Here is a 13,017-nt window from a genome sequence, read left to right as displayed (position 1 = left end):
TGGTGAGGAGCTGGACGGCAGTTAGGGATGCCTTCAGGTCTACCCCCGGTGCAACTCCACCCTGTCTCAGTGGTAGAACTGGGAGGGATGAGTAGGTCGCCTGTGTCAGTAAGGGACAGACTAAGTCCAACTAGGGAAGGAAAGCTTTGGTGTAAAGTCTGTCTACACCCCCATTTAGAGCAGGGAGGGATGTCTCCGGTAGAAAGATGGCGCTGGTCCCTTTTTTCCTCTCTTATAGATGGGAGCTAACAATTCCAGCCTCACTCCTTTGAACTGTATCCTGAAAAACTGGGATAGATTTGATTCCCAGGGCTTAAAGAAGACACACCTGGTCTTCCTACATGATACTGCGTGGCCACAGTATCCAATGGAGGATGGCGAAGGGTGGCCGGTTGGAGGGTCTCTTAAGTATAATACTGTTTTACAATTAGACCGGTTCTGTAGAAAACAAGGGAAATGGGTAGAAGTAGCCTATGTGTTGCCCTTTTTCTGTCTGCGAAATATGCCAGACTTATGTCCTAAGGGTACAGATTTGTCACACCTTAGTCACCCTAAGGGTGACTCCTCCAGCTCCCTCCAGTCCTCCTACTTTGCTAGATGAGATGGAAGACAGGAGACAAAGAGATAAAGAAAAGCAGGTTTCTCCAATCTATCTCTGGGATCATATGCGCAGAGCAGCCAGAGAGACTGAGGAACAGCCACACAAGCTGTTGCCTCTTCATGAAGCACCCACTGGGAGAAATAATCAGTCTATGAGAGTTAATAAGCCTTTTTCTTATCATGAAATACAAAGAATCAAGGAGGATATGGGAGACTATTTAGAGGACCCAGAAAAATATATTAGAGCTTTTAAAGGTGTTACTCTGCTTTTTGACCTTACTTGGAAGGATGTGATGTATATCTTGGGACAAATGCTGACTCCCTATTCAAAAACTTTTGGGAAAAGCGGTTGCTTATGGAGATGAATGATTTGATAATGAATCAGTAGCGAAGAGGGAGGACGAGATAACCGCCCTCCCCACTGGGAATTAGGTTGTCCCAACTACAGAACCAGACTGGGACTACAACACAGCTAAAGGAAGATGGGATCAGAGTCATTTTGTTAGGTGTATTCTTGAAGGACTCAGGCAGGAATGTGCTAAGCCTTTAAACTATGGCAAATTGGCAAACATAGAACAGGAGGAAAAGGACGCTCCTGGTAAGTTCCTAGATAGACTAAGAGAAGCCCTTCGAAGATTCACTGAGATTGATCCCGAAAGTGAAGAGGGAAAAGTGATCTTAAAAGATAGATTTCTCACCCAGTCAGCTCCAGATATCTGCCGTAAGCTACTGAAATGGGCGTATGGGCCAAATCAGTCTTTAGATAATCTGTTACAACTGGCTCAGACAGTCTATTATGGTAGGGAATATGAGGAAAAGAAAGGCAGAAAAAGACAAAGGAAAAGGCAGAAGCCCTCGAAATGGCTGTTCTTAAACAGCCTGAGAAAAATGCCCAGAGGGACCCAGGTGAAAAGGGATGGGCTTGCTATTACTGTGGAAAGGGGGGGCATCTGAAGCAGAATTACCCTCAGGCACCTAAGCCACCCCCAGCTCCATGTTCGGTCTGCAAAAGACCACACTGGAAGAGAGACTGCCCCCAGAGGCATAGGTTTCAGGGGTTGGACTCTCAAGACCATCAGGACTTGAAGGTCCCCACACAAGCTCCTGCCCTAATTACACCTGAGGAACCCCAGCTATCAATAACTGTGAGGGGCCAATCTGTCAATTTCCTTTTAGATACTGGGGCAACTTACTCCGTACTTACTGAAGCCCCTGGCCCACTTTCTTCCTGATCCACTTCCATAATGGGACTGTCTAGATGAGCCCAGAGATGGGCCTGATAATCTATGTGAGCCTACTTCTGCTGACTCTAAAAATCCAGTCTGCCGTTTGATCCTCAAGACAATGCCTTCCTGTCCTGGGTTCACTCCTACTCAGCATTTCACAATCAATCTAACTGCTGGGTCTGTGGAGCACTCCCTTCTTCGTCAGTGGAAGGCTTCCCATGGTGGACATCTCCACTTCAAGGAAAAGACTTTCTCCAAGTCTGTGAATACCTTCAACAACAATCATACGTGATGCTTCTTCTTAAACTGATGACATCTAACAATCCTAAGAAGGACTGATGTAACTATGGACATAACATGACTTTTAAACTATCTTAATTACAATAATTCTGATTGTTCTATTTTTGCTGTTTGTTCCCTGCATTTGTAACTGTGTAATTGGATTTGTTTCTAGTTTTTAAGTTACAAATGGTTGTCCAAGCTCCTACGGTGCCACCAGCCTCCTCCAACTATTACTTGGGGCCCCTGGATCAGAGACCCTCAATATGAGCATTAGGAGAATATGTTGCCTCAACAATATAGGGACCACATCCCTAAACAGCAGGAAGTAGTTATGGAATGAAAATGACGCCTTTTCCCTTGGCAACATAATTCTCCTAAAAGAAAAGGGGGGAATGAGAGAGTCATTTCCTAGGCAGGTTGATAAGAAGTCTAGGGGTCCCCAAGGAGAGAGGGGTCTGGAATTCTCAAGGAGGAAAAAAGGACAAACTTTTTTTTTTACCCTCTACATTCCTTAGGATTATGTATCCTGCCTGAGGATAGTCTCTGGATTAAACCTTCTGGCTAATCCTGTTATCTTAAAATGTAAATTATGGGAGTAGGTCTATACAACAATAATGTATCCTGCCTGAGGACAGTCTCTGGATTAAACCTTCTGGCTAATCCTGTTATCTTAAAATGTAAATTATGGGAGTTGGTCTGGTGAGATCTTTACAACCTCCAGACATTCTTTTGATTCACTGGAGAGTATATAACTCCATTGCTAACACTAGCAAGCGGGTACTCTTTCTACCCCTTTCTGATGTCTATGTCAGAAGCTTTCTCTATCTCCTTTATACTTTAACAAAACTTTATTACACAAAAGCTCTGAGTGATCAAGTCTCGTCTTGGGCCCCGGATTGAATTCTTCTCCTCCAGAGGCCAAGAATCCTGGCATCTTTGCATGATTCAGCAACAACCTTTCACTTCCAATGGATATTCAGGGTTTTCTTTAGGATTGACTGGTTTGATCTCCTTGCAGTCCAAGAGACTCTCAAGAGTCTTTTCTAACACCACAATTTGAAATCATCAATTCTTTGGTGGTCAGCCTTCTATATGATCCAACTGTCACATCCATGGGCTTTTCTTGTAGCTCAGCTGGTAAAGAATCTGCCTGTAATGTGGGACACCTGGGTTCGATCCCTGGGTTGGAAAGATCCCCTGGAGAAGGGAAAGGCTATCCACTCCAGTATTCTGGCCTGGAGAATTCCAAGGACTCTATAGTCCATGCGGTTGCAAAGAGTTTGACACGACTGAGTGACTTTCACTTTCTCACATCCATATACAATTACTGGAATAAGCACAACTTTGACAACACAGACCTTTGTCAGCTAAGTGATGTCTCTGCTTTTTCACACACTGTCTAGGTTTGTATAGCTTTCTTTCCAAGGAGCAAGTGTCTTTTAATTTCATGGCTGCAGTCACCACCTGCAGTGATTTTGGAGCCCAAGAAAATAAAATCTGCTTACTAAGTACATGTATCTAAAATCAATACTAAAGACGGTATCTAAAGAAGGTGGTCTTTGACTTACCTTGGAGAACGAGTTATTAGGTGTGAGTGAAGGTTTGCCACAAGGCTCCACAATGTGAGGACCTGAAGGAAGAACAGAAAGAAAAAGATGAGCCACTCAGAACCACATTAGGGATAATAGTGAAAGAAGACCAACAATTTCTAAGCATGTTCTTATTTTTATTAATATACTGAGAGGTCATAACACCATGTGATTTTAAATCAACTAGATGGAATCAAATGTTAGAGGAGGGTTTATTCCACGGACAAAGTCAACTATTTTTCTTTAAAAAGAAAAAAAGTTGGTATAAAAGCTCAGTTTGGTCTAAATGTTTCTAGTATTTGAAACTGAATATAGATTTTCCCAACTAAATGGGAGAGAAATCATAGGTGCTGAACTACAGTCACCGGAAAGATAGCAGATCCTTTATCTCATTTCACAAAGACTATCAATTTAACACAGGAAAATAAGTATGATATAACTGGAGACTATGTTTCTAAAATGCTGATTTTAACTCTTAGCCCTCAGCACAAAAATTCAATACAAATATTAAAAATGAGATTGTTTTCTCTACAGTTAAAAATGTATGTATTTGAAAAAATTAGATTATTTCTAGGAGATACTTTATTAAATTGCCAGGAAAAATAATTAAACAAGGTACCAAAATTGAACCACTCATTCAAAGGAATCATATTGCAATGGTATGAAACAAATAGTTTATAATTTGCAACCTCTCCCCTGTCCCCGCTCTCTTGCCCTCTGTCCTTAGGCAACCACTGATCTGCTTTGGCACTACAGATTAACTTGCATTTTTGTAGAATTTTGTATGAACTGAATAATATAATATGAATTCCTTTTTGTATTATTTTATATTATTATTATATTTGGCTTCTTTCACTCAGCATACTTATTTTGAGTTTATTTTAATTGTGCTGTTGCATGTATCAACAGTCTATTCATTTTTATTGCTGAGTAATATTCTACTGTTTGAATATATTATTGGGTTAGGGTTCATTAGGGTTTTTCCAAAGGCTGTTTATACAAACGGTTATTCATTTAACAGTTCTTGGTCATTTGAGTGGTTTCTGATTTTGGTAGTTACAAAGAAAGCTGCTAAAAAAATTCCTGGACAAATTTTTGTCTCTGGATATATGGTTTCTTTTCTCCTGAGTAAATAAAGAAGTGGAATGACTGGATCACACAGTAGGTATGTTTAAATTTTTAAGACATTGGCAAACTGCTTTCCAAAATGGTTGTACCATTTTACATATTCATCATTGCAAGGGAATTCCTATGAATGATACTATATGATTTTTCAGAATTCATAAAGAAATTAGGTCAGAGAATCCCATCAAGACAGATTACTAGGCAGTTTCTACAAGGAGGGCAGGGTACAGCTACTTTCCTCAGGCTTGAAAGTTACAAACTTCTGAGTTGTCTCTGAGGTCACTAGACAAATAAATGCTCTCCTGACTGTTGTGTGACCTAGTCTGACTCTACTGTGAACCAGAATTATCAGAGAGCAGCAGGAAGGGCCCCTAAGGCATTCAAGATAACGACAGAGGAGGAGAGAAACAGATGTGTTTTAGCTTTCAGAAGATAATCAAACCGTGGCTGCAGCTGTCAGATTTCTCTGAGCTGTTTTGGTACTTAGATACTGGGCTTCCTGGGTGGCTCAGAGGATAACAAATCTGCCTGCAAAGCAAGAGACCCAGATTCGATCCCTGGGTGGGGAAGATCCCCTGGAGAACGAAATGGCAACCCACTCCAGTATTCTTGTCTGGACAATCCCATGGACAGAGGAGCCTGGTGGGGTACAGTCCATGGGGTTGCAAAGAGTTGGACACGACTGAGCTTCTGAGCATGGTGGTGGCCAAATACCCTAAAAGTTTATCTCTATAAAGAACTACTGGATTTACATTTCAAACACTAAGTTTGACCACATTCCCCTGTGCCTAACATTCTTATATGGTATGAATACTGCCAATAAAAGCTACATTTACCAAGCCTGATTATGTAAATGAGAGCATGGAGTCAGACATCCTAGGTTTAAATTCTGCTTTGACTATTTATTTATCCTTTGAGCTTGGGCAAGCTATCATACTTTTCAGGGCCTCGGTTCCTGCCTCTATAAAAGGAGGATATAACAGTCTCACAGGGTTGTTGTGAGTATCTGAGCACCTGGAAGAATGCTTAGTCCAGAAAAAGCATTAAATTAATCGTAACTGCTGCCACCACTCTTAATACTATAATTTCTATTGCTATGCTAGATTACAAGACAGGTGCTTTGTTTACTCATTGCTATACTCACAATGCCCAGAACTCTGCCTTGTCAGAGAAAGGAAATTCAGTAACTGCCTGAATAAATTATTATGTGACAATCATTGTAATAAGTTGACATATTATTGTATTTATGCCTCATTTTAACCTTATAAGGTAGATATTTTTATAATAATCTTTTCATCTCTATGGTAGAAAACAGAGGCTTAGATATAGATCAAGTAACTTGCTAAGGTTACACGGGACCTAATGAACTCAGGTCTGTCTGGCTTTAAATCCTAGGGTCCATGCTGCTCCACTCTTTCCTATCATGCACTGAATTTTAGACAAGCTTTTATTTAAATGTCACTTCTTCACTTAGATTCTACAAAATAGTCTGCAAGGGCAATAGAACACTATATTGACAGCACCCAAACTTGCTTTTGGGAAAACATAGTTACCTCTCCATAAGTACTTGTATCATAAAAAAAAAAAAAAAAAAAAAAATCACTGTATCCTTACCATTGGCTTTGGCTGACTTTGAAGCTGAAAGAGCAGACCTCTTAGAACTGGGAACCACTGGATGACCATCTCTGTGTTGTTTAAAACAGAAAAAGAAAGAAAACAAAATTGTAAATTATTTAAGATATTTGCTTAAGTATCCTTCAAACTATCTATTAACCATTTTGCCTCGAGTTTTATTTTGGATGGGCTTCAGGGGTCCGCTTCCCTGGTGGCTCAGAGGTTAAAGCGTCTGCCTCCAATGTGGGAGACCTGGGTTCGATTCCTGGGTTGGGAAGATCCCCTGGAGAAGGAAATGGTAACCCACTCCAGTATTCTTGCCTGGAGAATCCCATGGATGGGGAAGCCTGGTAGGCTACAGTCCACAGGGTCACAAAGAGTCGGACACGACTGAGCGACTTCACTTCACTTTCACTTTCAGGGGTCTAGGTACTTTCTGACGCTGTAGACAAGATTTTATCAGTCTTCATCTATATATGCTGGAAGGAGATATTTGTGACTGAAAAAAGATTAAGAATCACTTCTTTAAATAATAAAATAATAACTGGCTAGTTTGTAGCTGGAAGCAGGATGAAGGGGAAGGTAATTGGGACTACTCCAGTACTTTGGCTACCTCATGAAGAGTTGACTCATTGGAAAAGACTCTGATGCTGGGAGGGATTGGGGGCAGGAGGAGAAGGAAATGACAGAGGATGAGATGGCTGGATGGCATCACTGACTCGATGGACATGAGTCTCAGTGAACTCCGGGAGTTGGTGATGGACAGAGAGGCCTGGCATGCTGCGATTCATGGGGTCGCAAAGAGTCAGACACGACTGAGCGACTGAACTGAACTGAACTGAGCTGTATCTTTAGTGACTTCAGCAAAGACGAAAGTAGAAAGATTAAAAAAACTGATTTTAGACCTGAGGAAAGGGATGTTCTGGTGGCGCAGATGGTAAAGAATCTATCTGCAATGCGGGAGACCTGGGTTTGATCCCTGGGTTGGGAAGATCCCTTGGAGCAGGAAATGGCAACCCATTCCAGCATTCTTGCCTGAAGAATTCTGAGGACAGAGGAGCCTAGCAGGCTACAGTTCAGTCCATGGGGTCACAAAGCGCTGGACACGACAGACTGACCAACACTCCCACTTTCTTTTTCAAGAGATGCTCTAGTAATCTGGAGGCAAAAAATTCTAGATCTATGGTTAGTAGAATCAGAAAAACATTTTCCCAGGTTGTCTGAACACTTCTCTCCTCCACTAATTAACATCCAGCTACATTTATGAAAATAACTGTAGGCAATCAAATTTTTAGAAATATTGAGGGAAACTGGTCAGGAATTATGTTCAAGGGGAAAAGTATACAATCGAACTTAAAGGTTCAGAAGGAGAAATAGGCTTATGATCAAATGATTTATTAACTGTTCCTATATGGTGGAATACCATACTATGTAAAGTCCATCCTGCGTCACAGACACAAATGTGAAGTTTTCTTTTATGTAATATAAGACTGTAATCTAAAAAGCCTGGGTTCATGTCCTTGTGGAAGGCAGAGTAATGGCTCAAAAGATGTCTGCATTATAATCCCCAGAACTTTTGAATATGTTATCTTACATGGCAAAAGGAATTTTGCAGGAGTGAGTAAATTAAAGATCTAGAGACTAAGAGATTATCGTGGATTATCTCATGATATCACAAGGGTCCTTATAAGTTAAACACAAAGGTAGGAATGTCAGAGTCAGACAGATAGAATGACCAAGGGTGCTGTGATCACTGGCTTTAAGGATGACTGAGGGCTATGAGCCAAGAAAGATGGCCAATGTCTAAAAGGAGGAAAAGGCAAGGAGATAATTTTCTCCTTTGGAAGGGATGCAGCTCTGCTAACACTCAATTTTTAACCCAATGAGACCGTTTTATATTTCTGGCTTCCAGAACTGTTAAGATAATTAATTTTATTGGTTTAAGCCACTAAATTTGTAGTCATTTGATAGCAGGAAACTAACACATACATTTATAAAAATTTATTTCCATTATTAAGTGAAAGAAAAGTTGCTATTTGCATTTCTTATAATGGGAAATGGTCAGGAGGTATAGTGGATGCGACAGTCTATGCCTCATTGGTTGTAGGCATGAGGTTCTGGGAGGACAGACTGTGTTCCAGCTCTGGGAATCAAGCAGGACTTGCCAGGGCCAACCAAAATATTCTCATTCCTTTGCCTCATCAGGACTTGTCTGAATTTAGGTCTAAGGCAATCGGCATACAGTTCTTGCTTTATTACTATGATCAGTGAGACTTGTCTGAAGATTGGTCTGGACGGTGTGGGATGCACATGAGTCAAGAAACTGACACAGCCATTTGACTATCATGAAGGAAACACGTAATCTTTACTAATTCCCCATCCATTTAGTCTGCGAATTACTAATTCAGGAATATCTTTAAGAGAATCTAACGGCCTGAAATGCATGTGCACACACACAAAAATCCATGAATAACCGTGGAGTACCTTGTAGCTTTCAGCACCACTGAAGGAAGTGATATGTCTAATGTTCTCTTAGCTTCCTCCAGAGTCATTCCTTGTGTGCTGACTCCGTTCACATAGTGGATGATGTCTAAGAGCTGGAGATTACCCTCTGTGGCTGCGATTGACCTTGGATTGATATCACTAACATACACCACTTGATGAAGGCTGTCACGACCTCCAGATAAGGAAAAACCTTCAGGAAATAGAAAAAATATTTGTTTCCTTAGGCTTAACAGTATGTACTTTTAATCTATCCAAGAAAAGTCACACTGCCCAAAGCTTGAATTTGCCATTACCCAACTCCTCTTTGTTGCACGTAAATGTGATATCAGGTAGCAAATGAGGCAGCACGGGCATCCTGGGTAATTCCAGAACGCGGCCAAGAACTAATCTGACTGTCCTGGGCGCGGCTCGGAGTAGGTTCACTGCGTCTGTGTGAGTCATGTGTGTAACATCTGTATCATTAACCTACAGAGATGAGAAAGGGCCAAAGTGGGATTACAGGTTTTGGAACACAGGAGTTGCTGACAAAATATAGTAATTTCCCTAACTTTCCATTTAATCTATTTTGGCTAGTAGGAGATTCACAATGAAGAGTGGTCTCTAGGGACACTTCTCTGGTGGTCCAGTGGTTAAGAATCTGCCTTGCAATGTAGGAGACATGGGTTTGATCCCTGGTAGGGGAACTAAGATCCCACATGCCACGGGGCAATGAAATCCATGCAGTGCTACTACAGAACTTGCACACTGCAGTGAGAAGAAGCCCATGTGCCACAACATGAGAAGACTGCATGCTGCACTGAGCAAAGCCCCCCATGTGCTGCAACAAAGACCCCAGTGCAGCAAAAAAAAAAGTCTAGTCTCTAGTTTACTAATAATCTTCCTTACTGTGGAAATCATGAACACAAAGACCAAGTAATTATAAATGAAATAATAATGCTATTACTATTGCTAGTACAGATGTTATTACTTTGCTAATACAGAAAATTTATTCTTAGAGCAATTTAAGGAACTTTTGCTTTCTGAGACTCAAGATTGCTTGTTTAAAGTCTTTCCAAACTATGACTATATAAAGGCCTTCATTTTTAAGAGGTGGAGAAGGAAAACATAAACCAAACGGAGAAATAGAGCATTATATCAACTCAACCTTCTTGGTTTTCCTTCTGCAGCACCGGCTTGATCTCTGGCTCTGCTGCAAAGCTCAGTCACTTCAGTCGTGTCCGACTCTTGCGACCCTATGGACCGTAGCCCGCCAGGCTCTTGTGTCCATAGGATTCTCCAGGCAAGAATACTGAGTGGGTTGCCATGCCCTACTCCAGGGGGTCTTCCCCACCCAGGGATCGTAAATGTGCGTCTCCTGCATTGGCGGGTGGGTTCTTTACCACTAGCACCACCTGTCTAGCCACATTGGCACAAACACAGTCTGCTCAAATGTCTTACCTTGATGAGCCGGTCCCCAGGTCTCAGCCTCCCATCACTTTTGGCTGGATCCTGAATGACGTCATGAACGTAACAACCAATGCTCTGATTGCCTTTGGTTACTGTGAAGCCCAGGCTTCCTTTTTCTGACTTATTTAGGGTAATCAGGAGTTCCACCTCCTAAGGAAACAAACAGTGATTCTGTTTTGCAGTACAAAGAGAAAGAAAACTATTCTTTCCATTGATTAACATAGGAGAAAACTAAACCTTAAAAGGCTGCTTAACTTGCCCAAGTGAAGAAGGCAGGTATGTATGTCTAGTTCTAGACAGAAGGTACTGCTCCAACCTCTTGCTTGCCAATGTAAAATAAAAGTTGGGTTTAAATTCAACATTATGTGCTTATCTGGAGATAGCTGACCCAGAACTTACTCAAGCTTTAATTCTTATATTTTCAGAATAAACAAAAAAAACCACCCATGCCAAGAGCAACAGAAGAAAGCTTTTTTTGGGTAAAAACATGAAGTCTGGGTGATTAAATATCACAACTTGATATATTTAGTTGCATGAAAAATTTTTCTTTAAGATTTTAACTGAGGCACAAGGGTTGCTTAGGACCTATAGGCGTGATGACAGATTTCTAAGGAAATCATCCAAAGATTATTTTCACTCTACTGCTGAGAATGAAATTGAAGATGTAGATGCTACACACACACACACACACACACTCACACACACACACACACACACAATTATAGGGAAACAAAGTACCTGGAAAGATTAAAGTGTTTATGGGTTCTGACTTCTGATGGTTTTAATCTTTTCTAACTTTTCTATAATAAGTATTTATTACTTATTATATGGGGTTACTAAGAGTCAGACACGAGCGTCTTCACTTTCACACATTGGAGAAGGAGATGGCAACCCACTCCAGTGTTCTTGCCTGGAGAATCCCAGGGACGGGGGAGTGGGCTGCTGTCTATGGGGTCGCACAGAGTCAGACACTACTGAAGCGACTTAGCAGCAGCAGCAGCAATGCGGGAGACCCGGTTCAATCCCTGGGTTGGAAAGATCCCCTGGAGAAGGAGATGGCAACCCACTCTAGTACTCTTGCCTGGAAAATTCCACGGACTGAGGAGCCTGTCGGCTACAGTCCATAGGGTCACAAAGAATCGGACACGACTGAGTGACTTCACATCACATTTATTACTTAGATAACAAAAAAAAGTATTAAAAGGGTGACTTTGAATCAGTGTTAAGGATATTCTTTTTTTCAAATTCAAAAAATACTATGTTTATCAAAAATTGGAACTACCAAAAAATTTAGACTTCGTAAACTTTTTTTCAAACAAATTTTTTCACCTTTTACATTTGAAATTAAAAACTCCAAGTGGTCAGACAGAATGACAGAAATGACAAAACTCAGATTCTCTTTCTTTTTCTTCAGATGATTGAGCTATCACTGTTTATGTCCAAGGGATGTTATTTCTATTAGAAATGTGACTTCCAAAGTGAATTTGTAAGTTTAGAAGTTCTAGGGTTATTAGTATAAAGGATTTCATTTAGGCACCCATAAAACAATGTGGAAGAGAACGAAATTACACTCAAACTTGATTAAACAGTAAACAGGTAACTTGTCGAGTTTGGGAAATAATAGGTACTGGGCTAGGTGCTCTGTATATGCTATTTCATTTAATACTTACCACAATACCATGAGGTTACTGGTCCCATTTTACAGCTAAAATTGCTAAAACTCAGAAGAATTAAGTAATTTATCCATAGCATCTGCCAAATTATAGCAAGTCACTGGGAGAGTCAGGACGTGTACCCAAGTCTTTTTGTCTTTTCCCTGAATTCTTAGCAGAGAAACACGGCAGATGTGTTGTCTATTTACTGAGCATAGATATGAGGCTGATCTAAAGGACAGCAATTTCCCTAAAGGGAAGCTGTGTATTTTACTTGAGTAACTACATTTTACTTGAGAAAATATAGAATGTTCTTCATACAAAGGAAATAACTCACCAGTTCAAAGTCTTCAAGGTGGTTTTCCAAGTCATTTTTCAAAGATGTCAAGCTTTCTTGCCTAGTTGGTTCAGAAGTGTGATGCGTATGATATTTATCCATTGCATTTATGGGAACAGATTCTGATTGAGATTGACAGCTCTGCCCAGGAGTCACATCCAGTGGTCGAGGGGGAAGAGGGTTACTACAGAGACACAGCAAGACTATTTTCAAACACATTGCAATGCCAATAGAGTGAGTTTGTACTACAGATAGAAAATGCTTAACAAACATTTACATCTGCTTTTTAGTGAGATCATTTTTAGTTTGATTCTGGACTATGAATTTATTTCACATCTGTTATGTGCTAATATTACTGATTTTTATTCTCTGTCGATCTCTTTAAGCTGCACAAATCAGTGAGAAAAGTTAAATAAATATATTTTTGATTCCCAGTTGTTAATTTTGGAGCTAAGGCTGAAGCTAATGTTATCAGAAGCCTAATGTGTGTTTCAACATAATAAGAAAAAAGAAGAAATAAAGAGCCTTACTCTTGTAGTTATTTTGGATGACATCATAGAAAAAAAAAAACAAACAATAAAAAATGTGAACAAATACAGTTGGACCTGAATATACACAAAGTGAAAGAAAGTGAAAGTTGC

General features: G+C 40.4%; 1 protein-coding gene across 10 annotated transcripts in view; it reads right to left on the bottom strand.

Moving 5' to 3' along the window:
- Positions 1-13,017, bottom strand: part of PTPN13 (protein tyrosine phosphatase non-receptor type 13) — a 225,857-nt gene that overhangs the window by 31,251 nt on the left and 181,589 nt on the right. For all 10 annotated transcript variants that reach the window (XM_055589037.1, XM_055589036.1, XM_055589033.1 and 7 more), the window contains 6 exons: positions 12,377-12,560; positions 10,379-10,537; positions 9,235-9,406; positions 8,921-9,131; positions 6,437-6,507; positions 3,677-3,738 (listed from right to left, as the gene is read on the bottom strand). In XM_055589037.1, the coding sequence (XP_055445012.1) occupies positions 3,677-3,738; positions 6,437-6,507; positions 8,921-9,131; positions 9,235-9,406; positions 10,379-10,537; positions 12,377-12,560 (859 nt within the window). The remainder of the gene's footprint in view (positions 1-3,676; positions 3,739-6,436; positions 6,508-8,920; positions 9,132-9,234; positions 9,407-10,378; positions 10,538-12,376; positions 12,561-13,017) is intronic.

Source organism: Bubalus kerabau, chromosome 7 (assembly GCF_029407905.1).
Source record: "Bubalus kerabau isolate K-KA32 ecotype Philippines breed swamp buffalo chromosome 7, PCC_UOA_SB_1v2, whole genome shotgun sequence".
Lineage (NCBI taxonomy): Eukaryota > Metazoa > Chordata > Mammalia > Artiodactyla > Bovidae > Bubalus > Bubalus kerabau.
This window is presented reverse-complemented; position numbering and strand designations above follow the sequence as displayed.